General features: G+C 48.0%; 2 protein-coding genes across 4 annotated transcripts in view; both read left to right on the top strand.

Moving 5' to 3' along the window:
* The window catches only part of Eef1akmt2 (EEF1A lysine methyltransferase 2), a 61,115-nt gene extending 55,343 nt beyond the window's left edge, over positions 1-5,772 (top strand). Inside the window, exon 7 of the transcript XR_010054815.1 lies at positions 5,633-5,772. The gene's annotated coding sequence lies outside the window, so the exon portion shown is untranslated. The remainder of the gene's footprint in view (positions 1-5,632) is intronic.
* Positions 1-23,837, top strand: part of Fam53b (family with sequence similarity 53, member B) — a 91,121-nt gene that overhangs the window by 5,600 nt on the left and 61,684 nt on the right. Inside the window, exon 2 of one of the 3 annotated variants that reach the window (NM_001107556.1) lies at positions 19,557-19,815. In NM_001107556.1, the coding sequence (NP_001101026.1) occupies positions 19,738-19,815 (78 nt within the window). In that variant the 5' untranslated portion in view covers positions 19,557-19,737. The other 2 variants (XM_008759888.3, XM_008759886.3) reach the window with 2 other exon arrangements.

Below are 23,837 nucleotides of genomic sequence, written 5' to 3'. Positions count from 1 at the left end.
ACCAGTTGCTACAATTACAAGCATGTGCCACCATGCCTTGCTAATGTTTCAATTGCTTGACAAGATTTAAACACCACAAGATTGCACAGAGTATAATGTAGCATTTTGGTTTCTATTAATAAGCTGGAGGGTTCTCGTTATTGTCTGGGGCCTCTCCCTCAGAGCTGCAGAGCACTTATGTGTACCCGAAGCACTTGGCTGTTGGTAGGCATATATTCTGAACACAGTGTTGTTCCTACCCTGTGCAGCTAGCTCCTCATCTCTTCCCTGTGCAGCCTCAAAAAGCATATGAGTATTCACCAGGGTATTTGCTGCAGGGCTAGCAGTGGTGAGCAGCCGTGGCTGGTAGAAACACCCTGCAGATTGTTCTTTCCAGTGCTCAAGGTCTTTGCCAACATAATGCTAACTGTTCTACCTGGAAGGAAACTCCCAAGTGAGCAGGAGCTTGGAGGTCGTGTGCTCCCACAGTAACTGTTAATGGAAGTCCACACATATCCTCTAAGTCCCCAGGGCCAGTCTTAACCTAACTCCATCAGCTCTGTGGTGTCACTTCTTGTCTAGGTCACTTCTTGAGGCCAACCCAGGGATTCTTTTGTCCCTTCCCCTCATAAAGCCCTTTGAAGTGCTTTACCCCATTTAATCTTCTCAGTCTGAGAAGAACTTTCACAATTTTCACAGACACTGCACGATTCCTTCTAAAATAAGGATTTTATCTTTAACATCTCTTGACAGGCTGTCTAGCTGCCATGTATACAGTAGATAATTTCTGCTCGCTGCTGGTAAAGAAGGACTGCTGAGGATAAACTCAGTGTGCCTCGAAGATTCTTCTAGTTGGTGCTTTTTGTCAGAGGTTCGTGAACCCCGTGAAAGTAAAGAGTACAAATGGCAACACTGAGGAGGCAGAGCAGGCAGATCTCTGAGTTTGAGGCCATCCTGATCTGCAGATGGAGTTCTAGGACAGCCAGGGCTACACAGAACAACTTTGTCTTGCAAAGCAGGGGGGGGGGGGGGAGGAGCTTTAGGGGCTGGGAGATGGCTCAGTGGCTAAGAGCGCTCTGCTAGAGGGGCCAGGGCAGCTGATACCCACTGCCAACTCCCACAGGCTCTGCATGCATTTAATGCACAGACATAGATGTAAGCAAAATACACAAATACACAAGATTTTTTAAAAATTTAAAAAAGAATGGTGTTTTTCTTCCACATTTCTGGTAGCAGCTAGTCTTATGTCACCCAGCTCTGTTATTTCCTCCTCTGGTCACAGATCCTCTGCAGATTCCATTTTTGTCCTGTTCGGACCTCTCAGTGTCATCCTCGGTTTGCAGCCGAATTGAGAGACGTGTGGCATATGTCACATTGCCTGAGAGCCCTCTTGCCTCCCCCCGGTTTTCGGCAGAGACTTGTTCTTATCTCTGCCTACCTTCCACAATGGCCAGCACATCCTAAGTTTCAAAGTTGGCCCTGTCTCTTAGTTTGTTAGGCCAAGTCACTGGAGTCAGGGCTCAAAGGCCCTAATGCCGGAGTTGTCCCTGAGTGCATTGTGGAGACATTGGGAACACTTCTGCCTTAGGTCCTGGTCCAGAGGAAGTGCTGGCTGGGCTGTAGGATTCCTGCCCCTACTGGCCTCTTGACATTTTACAAGAAATGCAACCTTTGTGGATCCTGGGTTTCTCTTTTGCAAATGACCATCTCCATTGCTTAGGTTCTGGGACTGAATCTACTTAAATGGTGACTGCTGGCCACCTCTGAGTGTTTCTGATGCATTTTTAGTCTTCCCCAAGGACTGAAATTCTTTCTAATGAGCATTCAGGTGATGCTGCTGTTGCTACTGTTGAAGCAGCTGTTTAAGCTGCCTTGTGTGGCAGTTCTCTCTTACATACATCACCCACTGACCATCCCTGTCCCCTCACTTTCTTTATCTGGACCCTGGATGTCAAAGGAGATACCTTTGAGTTTGAAGCCGTGGTTTCTCAGAGGTTTATTTACCTATTCTCCCGAAGAAAGACTATGGTCGAATGGCTGATAGAACTGTCAAGCATTGAGTTTGTTCTCTGGAACGCTCAAGATTCCCCACAACAGCTCTCAGTTGTGTTGGAACTTTATTGTCCCAAGTGGCTTGAACTCAGGGACCCTGTGTAGTAGTGGGATTCTTTTACTTGAGCTTCTGGAAGTGAAAGACCCCTACACTGGCTGGTGAGTAGAGGTTTAGAGCCAAAAAGGTATGTGCTTGAGACCATGTAGCACAGCCAGCGCTTGGATTGAAGGTGCCTGTGGAGGCTTAGTGCTTGCTGAGATGGAAAACCAAAAGCCAAGTGGAGTAAGTATGAAATCATGGCTGGCCTGTGGACACTGAAATGGATGGACTAGCTGGCAGGCAGCAGGGAGCTTGCGGTCCTCTCACTCTCTCTCTCTCTGTCTCTCTCTCTCTCTGTGTCTCTCTCTCTCTGTGTCTCTCTGTCTCTGTCTCTGTCTGTCTCTGTCTATCTCTGTCTCTGTCTATCTCTGTCTCTCTCTGTCTATCTGTGTCTCTGTCTGTCTCTCTCTATCTATCTGTGTCTCTGTCTGTCTCTGTCTCTGTCTGTCTCTCTGTCTCTCTCTCTCTCTGTCTCTCTCTCTGTCTCTCTTTCTCTCCCCACAGTGTGCTTGTGGTAGTTAGAGAACAACTTTACAGAGTTGGTTCTCTCCTTCCACCTTATGTGGGCTCTAGGAATTGAACTTAGATCACCATTCTTGTGTAGTGAGTGCTTTTACTCACTAAATTCTCAGTTTTGCTTTATAAAGGAGTCTTTGCTTCCTTCCTTCCTTCCTCCCTTCCTTCCTTCCTTCCTTTTTTCCTCCCTCCCTCTCCTGCTTCTTAAGAGCTGGAAGATATTAGGCTAGTTGCAGTTGGAACAACTCCCCTTTGCTGTCCCCAAGGCAATGCCCTCTGCTTCCAGCTCCCAGCAGCTGTGGCACGTTGGCCCTTGTGCTTTCATAGCTATAAGAACACGTGGGGAGCGCGTGCTCTGCACATCACTTGAGCATACATCTATGACTGTGGTGTTTGAGACCATTGTGATGTTCTCATATGGGGCTCTGTGTGGCCGCTTTCCTTCCCAAGGGGACAGCACAATTGTCGTATTGTCTGTGGTGTAATGGGTAAGCCATGTGGGTCAGCATGGGATTGCTGTGCTGGAAGATGGGAATAGCTGTTTTGAAGCTTTTGAGCCCTTACGTGGCTATTGTATGGAAGGGGGAGTTTTGGAGACACTCCCAGGATCTTCTGGGTCACCTGACTTTGTTCAGTTGAATACATCACAGCCTTGAAGCTCGGGTCATTTGTCTGGAAGTCTAAAAAAGAAGCAAACTGGGGTCTGTAGGCAGATTGCAAGTTAGGGCAGAACAAAGTAATAATAGTGGGTGGCACCCTGGCACCCTGTGAAGCAGACACTTGTCTCTGAGTTCATGAGGAATGTTATGAACCTTGCCTGCCTAGAGCTAAGAGAGAGCCCTCAACTCCTGGCTTCTGCAGCTTGCTGGATGGAGTGTCAGACCTGTTACTTGGTGGCTTCCTCTTAGAATGCTCTGAAACAGTTCCTATCCATCTGTATATCCCAACACTCACACCACCTTCTCAAGGAAATCCCAGCCCTTTACCTCTCTCCTAGGGATTATTGGCTCATCCTTCAGTGCCGGACACTTATCTATTAAAGCCTGTTGTTGTCCTGTGTGAACATTAAGTCCCCAGCAAGTCAGTCCAGTGAGGGTTGGATTGGGGACAGGACTGTGGTGCCAGGAGGAAATCATGAAGGAGGAGACATGGGAAGGGTGTGTGCAGGATCTGCCTGTGCAGTTGGAAGCACCCAGACTGTAGCAGCTCATGCATGCTTGACTTTTTGGGATAGCTCTGCTCTTTGGCCCTCTGTACTTGTTAGAGTGGAGCTCCTACAAAGGACTCTGCCTGGCCCAAGGCTAGCCTGTAAGCACTGCTTTACCTCTGCTCTGGCTTTAGCCGCATTTTAGAAAGATGAACATACAGGAAACAGCTTTGGGGCAGGGCTCTGTGCTCTAGGGTTGCCTGTGACTGGGTGTGAACAGGCCTCTGGCTGTAGAAGCCCAAGACTCTATTGAGTTGTAGAAGGTTCCATGGGGGATGTCTGTGGGGATGGGGGTTGTTTAGCTAGCCAGTAGGCATTCCAACCTGCTCTTCTGCTGTGGTGCCAGGGATTCAAGCTTGGTCTTCTGTGAATATGGAGGTTTAAGGTTTTGAGTTAGTGTTAATAATGCTATTTTGATAACATGGAAACTTCCACAAGCAAAAGACACCTCAGCACTCATTGACAGCAAAGCCAATGACATGATGTGAGTGTGGTGTTCATCATTTCTAAAAACACAAAACCAAATCAGGTTGTGCCCTGTAGCCCAGGAGGCCTCCAGCTCCTAGTGTTCCTCCTGCTGCTGCTTCCCAAGGGCTCAAATTCACAGGCAGGCCTCACCATGCCTGGCCTTGTTTCTTTTCAGCAGACATCTTCTGAACAGCCCTGCCTGCCAGGTACTGTGGCTGGGACTGACTTAGGCTGGTGCCCTCTAGAAGCTCACAGGTAACTACTGTGAAGCCCAGAGTGATAGAGAGGGCCTATCAGGGTAGAGGGGCTTCCTGTCGTTGGAGGAGTGAGCTTAAGGTGGTGAATTTAGAGTTGAAGAGGGCAGTTGGAAGAGGAAGAACAAGTCCCAGCCAGTGAACAGAGGTCTCGAGGCATGAAACAATAAAGAGTATTTAGGGGCTATCGGGGCTTCTCATGTTTTAAGTGACAGCAGCATAAGTGCAGGGTACCAGATCAGCTGTGAAAAGCAGTCTGGACCCCTAGCCATGCCCACTTTTTCTTTTTTTTTTTTTTTGGTTCTTTTTTTTCCGGAGCTGGGGACCGAACCCAGGGCCTTGCGCTTCCTAGGCAAGTGCTCTACCACTGAGCTAAATCCCCAACCCCCATGCCCACTTTCTTGCTAACCTCGTAGAACTAGTCCATGCATGTGCAAGCCATTCTGTAAAGCTGGTAAGCATCTGTATTCCTTTTATATATGTGGGCATGAGTACAATTGTGCATGTGTATGGAGTCTAGAGGTAGACATGGGGTATCTTCCTTAACCACTGCTCCTCCTTATTCTTTTGGGTTGTTTTTAGACAATCTCTCATTAAACCTAGAGCTCACAGACTGGCTGGCTGGCTGGCGAGCCCCAGGCTCTCCCTTTTCCCCTTCCCCTGTGCCTAGGTTATAGACATACTGCAGCACCTTATTTTTTTTCTTTATTTTTTTCCATCTTTATTTTTTTTTTTTTGACCTCAGACTCGAAAAGTTGTACTCTTCATCCATGCATGACTCATACAACACCTGCAATTGTAGTCATCCTTGAACCCACATCATCTGTCCATTCTCTAAATTTGGTCATTGATTGAAAAATTGACAACTAGTACTGTCGATAGGATATCCATGAAAAAAAGAAAATGCAACCCTAACTACCAGATCCTTGAGTGTACCTTAGACTTTATAGAACGCTTTGCAGCGATCACCATCTCTTTCCCTGTCCACTCTCAATGTGGAGTAATCTTATTGAACGTTGCGTTTCCACACATGCCCTATTAATCCTTTGCCTGCAGTTCCTCTCCCAAGATGAGAAACTGAGATGGGAAGAGGTATGAAACGCAAAACAGAAAGAAAGTCCTACCCAAGAATACAGGAAAAACTATCAGTCTCAGCTCTGCAGACCCAAACCGGGAATCCCAAACCTCGAGACAGGAAGATCGTGGGAATCACCTTGGAGGTATCTATTCTGAGAGTAAAAAGCAGAAAAAAAAAATGACAAAAAGATGAACTTTCTCTTTACTCATCCATAATTTACAGCATCTGCCTTGCTCACTTCTCCTCCGTCCCATCCCTCACCTGAGCTTTCAGTCCACTTGGATTGGCTCTTCCTGACACATCAAACGCCGTGACTCTGACGTCCCCAGGAACATAGCCAGTGATTTCCCATGGCTTATGGGGAATCCTCTGTCATCGTTTCTTTTCTTTTTTTTTTTTTTTTAAGATTTATTTTATTATATATAAGTACACTGTAGCTGTCTTCAGATACACCAGAAGAGGGCATCGGATCTCTTTACAGATGGTTGTGAGCCACCATGTGGTTGCTGGGAATTGAACTCATGACCTCTGGAAGAACAGTCGGGTGTTCTTAACCACTGAGCCATCTCTCCAGCCCCTGTCATCGTTTCTGACTCAGATACTATCTGGTCAAGATGCTTGGCACAATTGCTATGGGATTATGTCTTATTAGACATGATTTCCAAATTTTTCTTTAATCTACATTTAAACTCCGTGTTCAAAGTAGACTATCCCTAACATTTCTCACCAGGATCACAGCATGCAGTGCATAGATTATGATGTGGACCTCAGACTCGCAATGTTGTAGTCATTTTTCCATCTTTATTAACTTGAGTATTTCTTATTTACATTTCCATTGTTATTCCCCTTCCCGGTTTCCGGGCCAACATCCCCCTGACCCCTCCCCCTCCCAACACCTTATTTTTTACATAGGTATTAGGGTTCCAAATTCAGGTCCTTATGTTTGCATGCCAAACACTTTACTGACTAAACCATCTCCATAGCCCTTATATTTTATTTATACTAGTTTCTAAAAATGTTCTGTAGTTTTGCATAGATCAATACACAAAGGGCATTCATTCCTTGGTGGGTGCCCTGCCCTTGGATCCCTATTTGGCCTCCCTGCGGATAGCTGATCTTAGTTCTTTTACATCCTTTGAGAGACTCCTGTCCATTAGTACAGTGTCCAGTTTCTCCCCAATGGGAGCTGCTGCGCCCATTCTTCCCTTTCCTTCCTTTTGACTTGGTGCTGTTTGGAAGGTGCTCTGTTGAGACAGCCGTACTCTCATAGCCCCTTCTTTGCAAACTACTCTCTGTGCTTTGGCATGAAGACCTCGATGCTTGTTCATGCTGCTCCTGTTAGGTGGTCAGGGTTTTTCCCAGCCTGGCAGCACCACATGGCCTATGTACCTTGCACATGAGTAGGACTGTCTGTAGGATGGATGGATGGATGGATGGCTGGATGGATGGATGGATGGATGGATGGATAGGCACTAACGGCTCCTGTGGTTCACAGGGACATCGGGAAGAGTAGCAGCAGTGTGGGACTAGGACACTGGCCAATTATGTTTTCATGCATCTCAAGTTGGACCTACTCCTCTCTGCGGTAGTTGGGTTCCACTCAATTTTAGTTTTGTTACTTAGCTGCCTTTGTCTGTGATTTCTTTGCAGAGGGGCCCAAGGCCCTGTGTGGGCTCTCAGAGAATGAGGCTTATCCAGGGGTGTGGTCAGTATTGCTCAAAGACTTCTGTGCTAACTCTGACCCCTGGGCCACACCCAGTAGCAGGCATGACCAGGCCAGCCTGGCTGAAGCAGCCCGGCTCTACCAGCTCTGCCCGGCGGGACCTCAAGTAGGCAGATGCTCCTTCTGGGCACTTGATAGCTTTGTGCCACATGAACATCACAGCTGTAGTGCCTGTTTGCCAGTTTGTTAATAAGTGAAGTGCACAAGGGCCTGCTCAGGCAGAGGACATTTAAGGGCGTGGGAGGGAGCCATCCGGGAAGGCTTTGTAATCCTTATAGCACTGTGGTGCAGGGTTTTGGACCTCACACAGTCCAGGTTCGTTAACACTATTTATTTTTAAGCATGGATTTTCTCTTCTTAAAAAATATTTTATGTGTGCTTGTGTGTATGCATATGTGTGGTGTGTGTGTGTGTGTGTGTGTGTGTGTGTGTGTGTGTGTGTGTGTCCAGAGGTCAACCTTAGGCGTTGTTACTCAGCAGTCATTCACTTTGCAATGAGATTCCTCCTTGAGTCCTGGGGCTCACTAATTTGACTAACCTGGACAGTGAGCTCCAAGAATCTGCCTGGTTCAGCCTCTCTGAGACTTGAGATTACAACTGCACACCACTCTATGCAGATGTTTTAACCAGATGTTGGGAATTAAACTCCAGCCTTCACCTTATTATTTGAGCCTTCACCTTATTATTTGAGACAGCTTCTTCCCCTGGGACCTGGAGCTTGCCGCCTAGGCTGGGCTGATTGGCCTTTGAGTCTGAGGGATCTGTTGTCCCTGCCTCACCAGAGATGAGGTTACAGACCTGTCACCACCCACAGTTCTTTCTGTGTGTTCTAAGGCTTCAGTCTTAGGTCTGCTTGCTCTTGTGGTAGGCAGTTACTACTGGAACATGTCCTCGGCCCCTTAGATGTGAGCATTCCCTCTCAGTGATTTCATTTACTCACCCACCGACTATCACTGATTCCCACTTCTTGGAGCAGAGCTGGATGGCTATGTCTTCTACCTTACCACAATCCCAGCACACCCAAAATATGTGCTTGGTAAGCTTGATCGAGTCAACTGATGCACTTACTGGTCAGATGGACTCTCCAGGACCTCTAATATAGCATTTACTAAGCATGGATTTTGCGTCCAAGTGCCAGGCTCTCACCTCTCCATATCTATTCAATTTCATCTGTTCTCATCTCATTCATGGTTAACTGTGATATTATTATTTAAACGATTTATTATTTGTATGCAGACATTGTGAGCCTACTTGAGTTTTTATGCGCTGTGGGTATGTAAGAGCCCTTGGAGGCCTGAACAAGGTGTCAGATTCCTGGAACTGGAGTTAAAGATTATGAGCCACTACGTGGGTCCTGGGAACCAAACTTGGGTCCTCTGCAACAGCAGTAAATGCTCCTAACCACTGAGCCATCTCTCCAACCCCTGTCGTTATTTTTAATTCTGAGAGCGAGAGACCCTCCCTAGTCTGGCTCGTGATTCAGGCTGGCAGTGTTGGTTGGTGGCTATACTCTTCCATATGGCTACACATCTGAGCGACGTGCCTTGGGAGGTGTGTGGAGGTGGAGTGTTCAGAGCCTGCAGTGAACCTTGCTGCTGACGCAGTGAGTGGGCTTCCTGAGAGCACAGACATCTGCACCAAAACCTGGTTCCAATGGTGCCGCTGGGGGATGACAGCAACAGCATGATAAGTACAGCGGCAGCTGGCGGCCTTGGCAGTTTGTCAAGCACTTTAGGGTATGTTTTGGACAAACAGTAGAACAAATTTTTGTTTCTTCTGGGGCATAGGTTATTTTTGATGAGGAAGATGGTGTACTCATCTTTGGGAATTGAGTTAACTCTTTCAGGGTCCTTCGAATCTCCAGAGATGTGCAGAGATTGGTTTGAGGCTTGAAAGAGGCTAGATAGCTTCCCAAAATGCTTTGCTTCTAGCCTGGGTGATTGGTTGGCTAGGCTGTTTCCCCTTTAGCCAGCCACAGATTCTGCTCCAGGTCTATACTCTCATCCCTTTCAGGAGACTTGGTGTAGAAGGAAGTGGAGAAGAATTTGCAAATGAGATTCTTGTCCTTTCTTATGACTCCACACCCTGTCAGACAGAAAGGAAGACCCAGTGAGCAGCTGCTCCTGCAAATTTACTTCTGTTAATTCCATGGCCTGTCTGTTCATAGACTGAATACCTGGACTGAGCTTAGAATTAAGAGTGGGAGTCTCTTTCTCTATCTAAAGATGCCAGAGTCCAGTGATGGTTTGGTTTGTCTGCTGACAGATGGTTGCTGCTGTACTTAGAGGTTCCCCTGCTGTGATGCTGCAGCTGATGTTGGGAGTGGGCTTTCTGGAGCTGATCCTGCCCTTTGGAACCCTCCCCATCCTGGGGACCAGATGGATGGTTCTGGCAATCTGACCCAAGACGGCTGCTAGTGTAGTGGCTCCTGTCTGTCTGTCATAGACAGACCTGCCAGGCAGCTCTGAGCTTCTCAGATGCTGTTTTGGCAGCTGATGGCGTTCTTGAACTTGAAGATGAGATGTCTTAGAACTTGCGGTGATATAGGGTTGAGGAGAAAAGACAGAAAGCTCAAGTGTGTTTGGTTACTCTGATTAATTTCTGTACCACCTCTGCAAAATAGACTGACGCCACCTGATCAGGAAGGGGAAGTCTTGAAGTGTGCACTGAGGTCAGGATGCGTGGGTGGCGGATGGGAAAGCTGGTGGCCTTCGTGTCTATCATAGTTCCTACAGAGCTCATAGGTCTGTTCCCAGTATTACCTCCAGTATATCACACACAAAATAAGTGTGATCCTGGTTTGGATGAGGATGTTGGAGCCACTCACCTCTCAGCCTCTGTCATAAAGAGCACCCTAAGTGACTGTCCCTGCTTATTGCCTTGACCTTGGTCTGGTACAAGCACAGGGGCAACAGGCATGCTTTTCTTTGCTTGGCTGATCGCTGAAGCCATACTGTTAGGAAGCTGCGGTGTATCCTGGGCTGAGGTGAATCGCCCTCCCAGAAGGAAAGAACATTTCTACAGAAGCGCCTATACCTCATAAGCATTTCCTGGGCTGAGGAGACGGCTGAGTGGGTGAAGTACTTGCCATGCAAACGAGCTGAGTTTAGATCTCTAAACCACTTAAAGCCAGCGCACTAGTGCATATAGCATCAATCCCAGGGCTCCCAAGTTAAGATGGCAGAGTCCCTAGACACCATGTGCCAGCCAGCTTGGAGTGTACAGTTATGAACAGTAGATCCTGTCTGAAACCAGGAAGCAAGTAAAGGCCAACACTCAGTTGTCACCTGACCCCCACACATGTCATAGCATGAATGTACCAGCATTGTCACACATTAATGTGCATATACATATATGTATACAGGCTGGCTTCTTGTTGTTGTTAAGTTTTGTAAGGGAAGAGAAGGAAATTCTTGTCCTGAGACGAATTGACTAATGACTAATTTTTTTCCTTTCTCAAGAAACTCTTATAATTCAGAAGGCTCTTGCCTTCACCAAAATATGCGGATGTGCGGATGTCACATTTTGGGCCCTGTGGCAGCCAATGAGGATTTGACTTTTGCTACTGCTCTGTTTCCTGGGGCCTTGAATACTATCTGTCAGTTGTGAGTGGTACTGAAACACGACCCAGTATAGTGATTGCTCTGGGACCAGTGTGGGGTTCCCATGTGCATATAACAGGCAAGGAAAGTGTGGCTCAAAAAGGCCTAGAGCCACGTAGCTGCTATGTTCCTGTACTTGGATTTCTGATAGAGCTAGTCTGACCCAACCACCTATGTGTCAGGTGACTTGGCAGATAAGGCATTGCTGGCCCTTTGTGAGTGGCACTGCTAGGTCCAGAGTCCACACCTCCTAAGACCCATCCCACCCTCACAGTCCACATTGTCTCTTATCTGAACATCTCCATGTTTAGTTTTGTCTTTAATTTTTTAGCTCCTCACCTCTACTGTAAATTGTGAATTGATTAGATTTGATATAATAGAAATAGGTCTGATGAGCAGGTAGGTCATGATTGTCTTAGGCTAAGTGGCTTACCACTGCTGTAGTTTATCCTGAGGGCCCTGGCTGTCCTGTCACAGTCCTGCTCTCCCCATTCCGCTCTTCATCCTGGCTTGGAGGAGAAGGAGGGTGCTGTGTAGCCCGTGCTGTCAGTAAGTACTAGTTCCCCTGAAGCCTGTTCCCATTTCCCTCCCTTGGAAGTGACTTAGCACACTCCAGGCTGCATCAAGGCCTCTCACAGTGGCTAGTGGTGAGAACTGGAGGAGTGCACATAGGAACCCATCTCTTTGCTCTTTCTTATTGATAAACAAGTGCCTGACAGGCCATGGATACTGTTGCCCTCAGTATGAAGACACACCATGGGCCCTCTTGTTCCCGTGTGCGGATTTGTTCTGCTCCCCGTCACAGCATATCTGTGTCTTGGAATAATGTCATTCCCTTCCCTCTTGAAATGTTTGCTTAAGAAGAACAGAAAATCCCCGTGACACTGACCCAGTGATTGGAATGTCCTAGAAAACAGTCCTGGGTTGGTTTAGCAACTTAATTTACTATTGTGTTTTATTTCCTCCTCTCTATCAAGAAGGGGAGGGGGAGGCAAAGGCCGGGCCCCTTTCTAGCTTTGCACTGTAACTTCAAGGCCTTCCTCAAATATGAGACATCAGTAGACTTTGATTACCCAAAATTCTGGACCAGGAAGATGTGTTCATCCCATGACTGAAGAGAACACCTTTTATGACGCCTCATTCTGAAGCAGGCATAGGGGTTGGGGAGGCAACCTTCTTCGTTTACAAATGACAAATGCTTTGGGATTGCAAGAAGGAAATACCCCTCGCCCCTTGAGTGCACAGCATCAGCAGTTCAGTGACGGGATTTTTTATTTTTAGCCAGTTAGCAAGCATTTAATAAATGTCTGCTCTCTGACGTGTGCTGAGGGTTTCAGTAGATCTTGGGGTGTTTCCATGCCCCCACCAGAGAGAACATCATTTCCTAACCTTATGCCTGAGCTCACTAGAATACAGTTTTATGCATTGCCTTGTGTATTAACAAAGTAGTATAAGCTGCCCAGACCCACATGGCTCACCTTGGGCTGACCTTGGAAGTACAGCTTTCCGGTGCTGATCCTCAGCTTTGATTAGCAGATAGACATTGATAAGGCTCCCGCTGTGTGCCTTAGTACTGAGTTTGAGGATGATTGAAGCAGGGCCACACCTAAGCTGCACATATTACACATGAACTTTGAGAGAAGGGTAAAGCGTGCTGTGGTCAGCATACAATGGAAGACAGGCCCAGGGGGCCCCGGGAAGGTGGATAAGCACAGATTCTGGCTGGACCAGTGTAACTCCTTCCATGTCTGGGACATGTGACCTTCTCTATGCACTTAGCTAAGCTGTGCAGAAAAAGATGAGAAGTGATGGCTTTGTATCCCCCTTTCACCTTCAAGACAGCCTCACCTGTCCATTCGTGCTGCCTGCAGTGTGACCTGTGCTGCTGTGCTAACCTATATTCCAGAGGACTGGCGCTTGCCCTAGATTGCTTAAGAAGAGCTGCCTTTGAGAGATATATGGACCTTAGCATTAAAGCAGTGTGTGTTTTTGTTCATGTAAACATGTGCATGGGTATGTACATGTGCATACAGGTAGGTATAGGTGTGTATGTAGCCTGGAGTTCCTGTGCGCGCACGCGTGTGTGTGTGTGTGTGTGTGTGTGTGTGTGTGTGTGTGTGTGTGTGTGCGCGAGCATGTGTTTTAAGACAGGGTCTCTCTAATTAGCCAGAACTTGCCAAGCAGGCCAGGCTCGCCAGTGTGCCTGAGGGGATCCTCTGGCCTCCTGTTTCCCTAGTGCTGGGATTACATGCAAAACTATGGGCTGGGCTTGACTATTTTTTTTCTTTCTTTCTTCTTTTTTTTCCAAGTAAGTTCTGGAAATTTAACTCAGTTTTCCATGTTTGCAAGGCAAGCACTTTACCGACTGAGCCATTTCCGCAGGGTCTAGTAGATACGACAGTCTTTGGAGTTCAAGCAGCTCTAAATTGAAGCTTTGTGTTTAGTAGATCTAAGTTGAGGCTTGTCAAATAGGTAAGCACCAGGTTTAGTGAGAGACCTTGTCTCCAAAACTGACAAACACACACACACACACACACACACACACACACACACACACACGCGTGCATGCGTGCGCATCACAGACAGACACACACGCATCACACACATACACATGCGTACGCATCATGGACAGACACACACACACGCTCGTGCGCATCACAGACACACACACATACATCACACACAAACACACATGTGCATCACGGACAAACACACACACACACACACACACACACACACACACACACACACATACACCTGTAGCTCTTATGGATATGGTTTCTATTGTGGGGTTTTCTTAAATCAGCCTTGGTACTGAGGATATCCTTAATGTTAAATTCTGATGACAGAGGTTTTTGTTTGTCTCTTTTCTTCCTGTCTTTCCTAATCAATCTTTCATGAGTACTGAGGAGGCTGGGCTGAATTGAAGTGTGTACTCTGGTGGGGCTACACATCCTTAGGACCTTCGTCCGGTTGAAACTGCAGGATCAACTTCTCAGTGTCATCTTGGTCTGGAAGGTAGCGTTCTGGATGTAGTCCCTAAGCAGCTTTCCATGCTCATCCTTCAAACATAGGTGGCTTAGTTAGACCCTCAACAAGGAAGGGCACCCACCCGTGCAGTTCCCTTCTCTTGGTAGCCAGGGAGCAGGCCTGCAGGACACAGCTGCCTCAGCTCTGCTCATGCTTCTGACTTGTTAGAGAATATGATCGAAGGCATTGTGATCATGGAGACATGCACTCCCCCAGATATTCATAAGTTTGTTCCTAGATCCTGTCTCCAGATGACTTGTCACGAAAGTTTCAATGTGCGTAAGTCCTTCACAAAGACCTTGTGGTCTTGCCGTCCCCTCCTGTTTCCTTTGCTTAATGAGAGGGGAAGTGGAACCCAAGACACTGTCAGGAAAATCAGTGCCTGTGGCCAAGTCCACGCTTAGGCTCCAGTCAGGGTTCTTTTTTTTTTTTTTTTTTTTTTTTGGTTCTTTTTTTCGGAGCTGGGGACCGAACCCAGGGCCTTGCAATTCCTAGGCAAGCGCTCTACCACTGAGCTAAATCCCCAACCCCCAGGGTTCTGTTTTTAAGACATGGAGGTACTGCTGCCTATACAGCCACACAGACTGAATACAGATGTTAAAAGGAGGAGAAGTCCAGCTGTGCTCCAGTGTGGTTAGTTTCTTTTAAGGGGATAACCTTTCAAAATGGATGACGGACACCTTCCCTCAGCATACTCTTGCAGTCTTAAGATTCATGGGGAACTGTGTAGTTTGCAGAGCTTCCGTGTGTGTTAATTCACTTAGCACGCACTCCTGCCACAGATGCTCCATGTGTGCTCAGCACCATTCTCTGGAAGCCAAGTGGCTGGACTGCAAGTGCTATCACATGGCTGCATTCAAAAGTGTAAGCCCATGAACCTCACCGAAGTATATAGAACAGAAGTGAGACAGTTTTCTGTTAGGAAGGACATGTGTGAAAGAGCAAAGCCGTCCCTGTCCCTGTGGTATCAGAGAGAGGCCCAGGCTAGGTGTCGTAGTGCACAGCTCTAGTCCAGAACTCAAGAGACTGAGGTAGGAGGATTGCCATTAGTTTGAGGCCAGCCTGGGCTACAAAATGAGTTTCAGGCCAGCCTGGTCTATAGGATAAGACCCTGTATCAAACAGAGCAGCAGAGAAGAAAACCTGAGTGTGCTAGGGAGGGAAATGGCAAGGATCAGGCCTGGATTTGAACGTTGGCTTTATGCTCTTAGCACCATGGTACCGGCAAGGTGTTTGGACCTAGGCTCTTCTGGCCTTGAAGCGTGGGTGGTTTTCCCTGTTTTCCCTAATAGTAATAGCTTGTTAGACTGAAGCCCAACATCAGAAACAGGAAGTAGACATGGGACAGTGTCGTTTGGAACACTTTTCATCTTTCCCAGTGTATCTTGTGTTGCTTTTCTGACACCACCGCCTTCCAAACCCCTGACAACTGCTAGTTTTCAATTCTATAATTCTATAATTTCAAGAGTTTGTTATAAATGACATCATATAGCAATTTAACCCTAGGGGAGTCACTTTTTTAAAAGCCCAGAATAGTTCTTTGGAAGCTCGTAGGGTGTGAGACTAGTTCCTCCCTTTCTGCTGAGTGGTATTCCCTAGATTGGATGAGCCACTGTTTAACCATTCACCACTGAAGGACATTTGGATGCTTCCCTGATTTGGCTGTTATGAATAAGGCATTTGTGGCAGGGTTTGTGGTGACTGTGTTTAATTTTCCAGGAGAAGTGCTGAGGAATGTGATTGATTGCTAGGCTGTGTAATAGTTGCCTGAGTGGGTTTCTGAAGGGCACACATGGGAGGGACAGGTGGGCAGCTGTGGGAAGTTAGAAGCGTGGGAGCTGATCCACCAGAGACAGATCCCAGTTTTCAGACTCAGTGCTGGTGAGCTGCTTCATGTGGCTATGAAACAGGGATACATGAGCCTACTTTACAGCTAATGTGTGTAAAGCAGCTTTTTCCAGCACAGTAGGTAGTTGCGTTAGTGTGGGGAGGTGTTAATATGAGACGGGATATGATGTATCTGAAGCTGTGGTCATGAACCCCTAGTCCTTCTGCCCCCACCTCTCAAATTCTGGAATTATAGGCATGAGCTATAATACCTGAATTGTTAATTCATTTTCTGCTGCTATGATAAAATAACCAAGGCTGGGTAACTTTTTTTTTTTTTTTAAGATTTATTTGTTTATTATATATAAGTGCACTGTAGCTGTCTTCAGATACACCAGAAGAGGGCATCAGATCTCATTACAGATGGTTGTGAGCCACCATTGTGGTTGCTGGGATTTGAACTCAGGACCTCTGGTAGAGCAGTCGGTGCTCTTAACCGATGAGCAAAGGCTGGGCAACTTTATGTAGATTTTATTCAGAGGGAAGGTTTCATGGCAGGGCTGAAGAATTGTCTCAGTTCTGAAGGGCTGGGGGCAAATGGTATCACATTATGTGGAAAAGGGAGAGATCACATGGTGAGACAGGAGTGGCTGGGTGTGGCCAGGCACATGTTTTTATAATAGTTTTTTTTTTTTTAATTAACTCAGTCCCATGACACCTGCTAAAGGGCAGTGTCCCTGCCCTACAACCCCTTAACATGGCTACACTGGGAACTGGTGAATCCTTAGAGACAGACCACCAGCAGTGCTCAGTAGATAAAAGCTGCTCTAAGTGAGGTTACAGAGAAAACCAACCGGGTCAAGCAGTTCCTGTGCTCAAGGGGCAGCTTCGAAGACAGTTAGGCTTCTGTCTTGTCTGTCACCCACCTTCCTAGAATCACCTAGTGCTTTCCCTTTCTCTCTCTAAGAGGTTTTCTTACATTGGTTCAGGTCACTGGACAGGTTGGGGTTGTTTGAGCCTGTGCTACTGGTCAAAAGAATCCTAGGCAACTCCAGATTGCGCCAAGCTCTGCTGGTCTGGATTAGCCTCTCCGGGGCTATATATACCCAGACTCAAAGAAGCTGCTGAGATTTAGCCTAATTCCAGAAGTGTGTGCTGAGCTCAACTCTGTTCAAGGGATTGTGCTGGGGCATGTAAAGGGCAAAGACTCTTACAGAAGATCCCAGAAACCCACTCCAGCCACAGCTCCTGGGAGCTACCATGTTGCAGAATAAAGTCTGCTTTTAGCATGGCTCTCAGAGCTCAGGGTGTTTCCAGCTCTCTGTCCTATTCCCTTCCATGTACCCTGTGCATGACTGCCAGCATGCGTACCATTCCCCACATCATGTTCTGACTATTTCATTAAAACCATTTTAAAGGCCATACAGCCTGCTGTCACACAACTCTACTGTAGTTTATTTAATCAGTCCCCTGTGAGTGGGCAGCCAGGGTGTTCCTGCCCTGGACTCCTGTTCAGGGGAGGCTTTAATACTCCCCTCCACTGCCCTTCCCTCTGCTCTCAGCTGCCTCTTTTCAGAGCTGTGAGGGCAGGGATGATGCCGCACTCCTCCTTTCTCCAGACCTGTGGTCATTTACTGACCACTCACTCAGGTACACAGGTGTTTACAGTGCTCCACCCTTGTGCTGCCTCTGCAAACTCCCCTTTGTAGGGGCTACAGTGAGGGTGGAGCTGGAAAGAGTGGGGAGGTCCATTTTGCTGCTTTGTGGAGAGAAGAGCAGTGGCTGGAAGGGCTGTTGTGTTTCCATGGCAATAGATTTCCATAGCATTGCTTTTACTGGTCTCCCAGTTTCACCAGAGGGATAGGCCGTAATGCAGCCAGGCTCCTGCTGATGGAATTTAAATAAATTGGAGAGGATGGCTGTCTGGATGTCCATCCATGGAAAGCGGCTTCCCCTGAAACTAACGGTAGTAGCTACTATGATTTCTCAGATGAACCAGGCACAGAGCAAAAGGCTTGAGCTCTGATTTCCTAGGATACAATAATCTTAAGGGCAGCCAGTGTTTTCTTTTTTATCAAGAGGGAAACTGAGCCTCACAGAGAAATATTTCAAGAGTGGGGATTCCAACCCAGATATGCTGGTCTTAGGATCTGAGTTTATGACCACTGAGCCTACCAGTCACCTAGAGAAGGAAATGGTAAGTTTACCTCCCAGGCCTCGTGCCAATGGCTGCCTGCCCTAGTACTGAATTGAGGTTCACACCCAGAAAGGTGATGGCTGCCATCGGGCCTCCCCTGCCGAGGCAGCACAAAGGGCCCTTTGAAGGGTGAGTCCAGGGGCACCCCTCCTGGCCTGCTCCTGATCCAAGTATGCAGAGGGCCAGCAGGCACTTCTGCCCCTGCTGTTAAGCCAGAACTAGGCGGAATGGTTTGACATTCCTTCCTTAAACACATCACACTTGGTTGGGATGCAGTTTGGAGACTGATGTGGTATCGAAGCATGAAGCAGGTCTCCCAGTGTCGCCAGAGACTCTTAAACCCCCACACCCCGCCTCCTTTCCTGAACAGTCAAGCTTTATAAATGCATTGACTACCCCCTCCCCATTCCTGATTTTGCACTTTGGACGAACTTTGTTTTCGAAGAAGTTAGAAGGTCATTTTCCTGTGCTTACCAGCTGGCCTATCGTAGCAGATTCAACAGTACCCACTGTAAAGTCTAATCGAAGTAAACAGGAAAAATATGATTTACAAGCTGGATGAGAAGTAAATACCAGGGTGCAATTAATTTTCACACAGCAGTTTCTAAAACATTTTCCTGCACTGAACATTCCATTTTTAATTACAGATTAGGAGCTGCTTTTCTTTCCCTTTTTTGCTATTATTACCATTATTTTTTAGGTTTTAATGGTGACCTTCTGATCCTTATATCCATGTAACTTTCCTTTGAAGGTTGAACCACAGACTGGTGGGGATGGGGAATTAAGTTCAGAGAAGTCACCTTGTAAGGAATGGCTTTTCAGACCTGCCCGGAAGCCTGTGCAGTTTCTGCCTTTGCTTGATGGGACACAATGAACAAGGAGGCTGCATGATAATCTTTGGTGAATGACAGTACCAAGGAGGTCTGGGCAGTAGTTCCTAGGTCACTTGGTGCGGTTCACTCTGGGGAAAGGGACACAACTACAGCTGTTAAGAATGGGGCACATGTCTTTAAATAGACCTTCCTGATTTGTCTGTAGCATTTGTTTATAACAAGGTAGATAAGGTAAGCCAGGGCCCAGCTCTGGCTTCCCTTCCCCCTTTGATATTGGATGTGGGGATGAGGAATATTGATTCTTAGCCAGTCTAAACTTGTCCTAATGTGAGCTTGATGTGCCTGCAAAGCCAGCCCAGTCAGTGATAAGATGCTGTATTGCCAGGAACCACATATTGCTAGCATCTCAGAACTTATGCTCTTGAAGATGTCTCATGGCTGGACCCAAATTTGTTGCTCTGTCTGACAGAGCATTGGCTATTGGATATCTAAGGCTAGCTGGGGTGTGTGTGTGTGTGAGCGAGATCTAAGAAAGTGATTCTAGGCTTTGGTGGCCTCCCAGAGTACACTTCCTTTAGTAAGAAATATGGTTCCATCCCCATGGGGTTCTCTGTATCACAGGGGCCGAGCTATGCTCTTTCCATCTGAGGCTTTCCTAGTCCTGAGCCCGTTGCTTATCTTGTCTTTCCAGGTTGTTGACTTCTTTTGGCCCTTCCCAGAGGGCCTTGTCACCAGTCTGAGCAACTGATGGGGAGCTGTTTCCGATGACATCACTCCCCAGGATGCTCAAGTATCACTGTTAATCAAGTCTGCCCACCTGAAGATGGCCTGTACCCAACCTGGGATGCAGCCCAGTGCCTGAGGTCCTTACCATGGTGATGATCCTAAGGAGAAGCCTCATCAACCAGGGAGCTGACTCTGTAGCACACAGGACCTTCATCCCTGAACTGGTGAGACCCTCAAGGGCTGCGTTTCTTTCTCCTTCTTTGTGTTGTGATGTGCAGGGAGGGCTTGTGGTATGGCTGTGGAGGGGCATCTGGGCCTCAACGACTTAGAAGTAAGCAGAGCATTATGAGAGGGTCTAGGCTGGGGCTGTGTGGCAAAGGAGCAGAGTGTAGATTTGTACTCAGAGGGAGACAGTAGCTGGACCCAGATTAGAGCTGCTTTGATGAGGGAGGAAGGTCAGGCCAGCGGTGGCTCAGCTTAGCCCAGCACTCCCTTCACCCCCACCTAAAGAGAGAGGTGACTTCCAGGATGAGGGTGCCAGGGTAGGAGCCAAGATAAGACTGTCTCTCAAAGGCAATGCAGGGTGAGAGCCACCACCTGAGGGTCAAGAGTGGTAGGTTAGGGAGAAAGGAAGCAGTTTGGCAGTAAGGTGGCAGGCTATGGCTGCCCTCTGACTACATGACAGTAGGCTTCTATCTAGTCACCTACCCTCCTAGAGCCACCCAGTTAGTTATGTACCCTCTACCATGTAGTGGTGGGCTACCTTTCCTTGTCTCATGCTGGCTGGCAAACACCACATTGTGATAGCTGAAGCCCCTCCCCCAAGGAGTTTGGTGAAATACTTGGGACCTGCGTGTGTTCCATAGGCTTTCCCAAGTGCCTGTTCCGTGGACTGGCATAGGCCAGCAGATTGAGGAAACAGCATGACTTGGAGCTGAGCCTTGCCCTGTTTGTGTAGAGTAGTTCGCAGTATGGAGACAGGCTCCACCAAGCATGTATGCAGTGGCCCTTTAAGGGCCAGTAATGCCAATTCATAGCTGATACCCTGTTGAAATTCAGGTGTGCTGAGGAGGCTGGCTGGTCTGTAAGCATATCAGAGCCTCACAGAACAGAGGTGCTGGGTGTGGCCTCAGAGGCTGGAAAGAAGCAGCTTAGCAACCACTGGGCCCAATCTTATTTTCCAAACATGTAGTTCAAAGCTGAGACCTGCAGCAGGGCAACGACTGTCTTGGTGACTTGCCCACTTCTTCACCTCATTCCCGGCCATCAGCCCCACTGCTGGCCTGTGTTTAGGCCTCTTCCCTTAGGCTTGTATTGGGACACCTATCCCTTGGCTGTTCTCTGCTCCAGCACTGTGGGCCCGGGGCAGAGAGAATCAGCCGAGGTTCATCTGTTTGGTGGACACTTGGGCCATCCCAGCAGGAATGGAGCTGCTTCAGCCATTGCGCCTTCCTTCCAATTCACATAGACTGTGTATCTGCAATTGGGTCACTTCCCGCTGTTAGCTCCACCCTCACTGAGCAGCCACCCTTATCCTATGTGCTGGCCTCTCTCACAGAGATTCTTTTGGTAACTGGGTCTCTGCTTCTGGCTCTTAAAACCTGTTCTTCACCCAGCAGCCATTCAGTACCAGTCAAGTCTGTCCATCTGCTCAGAACCTTCCACGGGCCTCCTGCCTCATGAGTACTGTAACTTTCCGCTTATTCCACCCAGCTAATACTGGCCTCTGGCACAGAGGCGCCAACCTCAGGACCTTTGGATTTCTTCCATAGCCTAGAACTCTTCTCTTAACAGGACTCTATCCTCCCTCCTTCTGTGGCCTCTCACCCTCAAATTCAGTCCTGCCCACGCCCAGACCGCCTGCCCTTTGTCTACCCAGGATTCCCCTCTTCAGCCCATACCACTTTCTAACAGGTTACCCATGGTCTCATGCTAGGGTGGACATTTAATGAAAGCCAGGCCTTTGCCTTTCTCTCCTGGAACCACACGGCTCTTGCATAAGAGCTGTTCAGTTAGAGTGAGTGAGTGCACACGGTCTGTTCCCATTGCCACAGCTCTGACCTTGTTGTTCTGGTCCCTCTGTTTAATGTGTAGCCCAGGGATCACACATATGCACCATGCTTGTCTCATCTCTTTTGTTAGCATTAACTGGCTTTAGGGTGGAGGATCTGAAGATAGGACTTGAATGGTCTGGGGCAGAGGGGCTGCCCAGAGGCCCCCTGGGGTTATGCATCTGAGCGTTGAGCTGTATTACTGGCCTCCATAGCCACCTCTGTGCTTGTCTAGTGTCAAGGTAGGACTGGGCTGGGGCTGGCCACACAGAGCTGGTTCCTAGTACCAGGGCCCAAGGTCATGGAAGGAACCCTTCCTGAGCCCTAACATGAGGAACATGGCCTTGTGCCTTCCCTAGGGGAGGAGCCTTGCCTTCCTAGAATAGAAGGGCGGGGTTTATTCATCCCTCCCTCAGGGCTCACGGCCTGCTCTCCACGTCTTCCAACCTCTGCTCCCCTTCCAGAGTGCAGCCTTCTTGCCTCTGCTCTTTGCTGTTGGCCCACGTAGGCCCAGACCATCTGTCTCCTCCCCTCTGCTCCACATGGCAGGTCAGTGGCAAGCTCTCTTTCTCCTCTGAGAGAGCTTTTCTTATCTGTGAGTTTGTTGACATCTTACATACTGACTGTTACATTCTGGGCCTGGTTCAATATAAGAGGAAGGACTGTTGTGGCCACAGAAGGTATGGAGAGTTCGATGGAGGGTACTCAGGCAGGGGCAGGCGTGTACCCATCTCTGTCCCTTAAATAGACAGGCACTGTGGCTCAGAGAACTCAGTATGGGAGTAGTGCATGGGCTAGCGGAGCCTCTGAAGGTTGTGGCTACCTCAGGGAAAAAAGTTGTATATGTGCCTGAAGACAGATCCAAATAGTGTCAGTCTAGTGATGAGCTCCCTGAGACAGAGCCTGAGGTCAACCAGTCCTCTCTGTGAGCAGCAGAGGAAGTTGCTGGGGTCCATGAAGCACACAAGCTGCCACCAGTTAACACAGAAAAGATGGGAAACAGTTTCTCTTTTGTTTTCTAATTAGATCAAAAAGATAACAGAAGTGGAGGTTAAGATTTCAAAAGGGAACAGGATTCTAGCGAAGCTAGGAGCCTTTGGGATGGTAGATGCAGTCTTCCAGGGTGTGGGGGTGTGGTGTTGGGCTCCTCCCAGTCACAGAGGGAAGGTCTGGGACACCCTAGGTGGAAGATTCCCTAGACCCTTCGACCCTGGAGCACCCCCAGTCGCTGCCCTGAGTCCTGATGAGGAATGGGAAGACCGGTAGTGGTCTCTGCCCTTTCATGGTCTTCACTCTTTCGTTCTCTTTTTAAGAACTGGTGCTATAAACCTATGATCACAGTACCTGGGAGGTGGAGGCAGGAGGATCAGAAGTTCAAGGCCAGTTATGGCTACTAGCTAGTTAGGGACCAGCCTGGACAACACGAGAGACCCTGTTTCAAGACATAACAGCAAAACTCTAATTCTGGTGACAAAGGTAGACTGTTCGGAGCAAGAACAGGAACCTACCAGTGCTTAGCCTGTTCCCTCTGGGCACAGGATCCCCTTCTCTGGGGATGATTGGTATGGGGAGAAGCCATCCTTGCAGCCCTGGCTTGCACACCACATAGCCATGACCACGTCTGGTCCTCTTTCCCTAGTCTGCCTGGTTGCTTTCCTCTGTTCAGAGGGCCTTTCCTTCTCATATTCTAACATTAGCCACCATCACTGGAAAGCAGCCCAGACATTTGACCCTGGAGCACTGAACTCCCCCAGCTCCTGCCCATTCGCCTACATGCAGGCCAAGAGCGTGTTTTTGTTTCCAGAGTAACCACCTCCTTAGGCCAGGCCAACTTTCTCTCCCAGCCTACTCTAAATCCTGGAGACCAGAGAAGATAGACTAGTGGTTACTCTGGGCAGAGTTCAGTATACTTCGGTACAGACAGCATACTTATCCTCAGTCATGCAGTCAGGAGTAGAAGAGACACTGCCTTCTGCACAGCCACATTAGAGTGCTAGAGCTAAGGTATTTTCCCATTCTGAAATTGGTAGCCACATTAGGTAGGCCTTGTGTCCAGCTATCTAGGTACAGAGAATCCTCATTATCCCTTGTTAGGACAACCTGACACTTTGTCCTCAGCAGCTCCAAACCAGGGTCTCTGGCTGACTGCACAGTAACTGAAGTCTGGTGTCTTTCATCCTGGGTAGATAAATGCG

The sequence above is a fragment of the Rattus norvegicus genome, chromosome 1 (assembly GCF_036323735.1).
Source record: "Rattus norvegicus strain BN/NHsdMcwi chromosome 1, GRCr8, whole genome shotgun sequence".
Classification (NCBI taxonomy): domain Eukaryota; kingdom Metazoa; phylum Chordata; class Mammalia; order Rodentia; family Muridae; genus Rattus; species Rattus norvegicus.
Note: the sequence above shows the minus strand (reverse complement) of the source record. Positions and strands in the feature narration are given on the sequence as shown.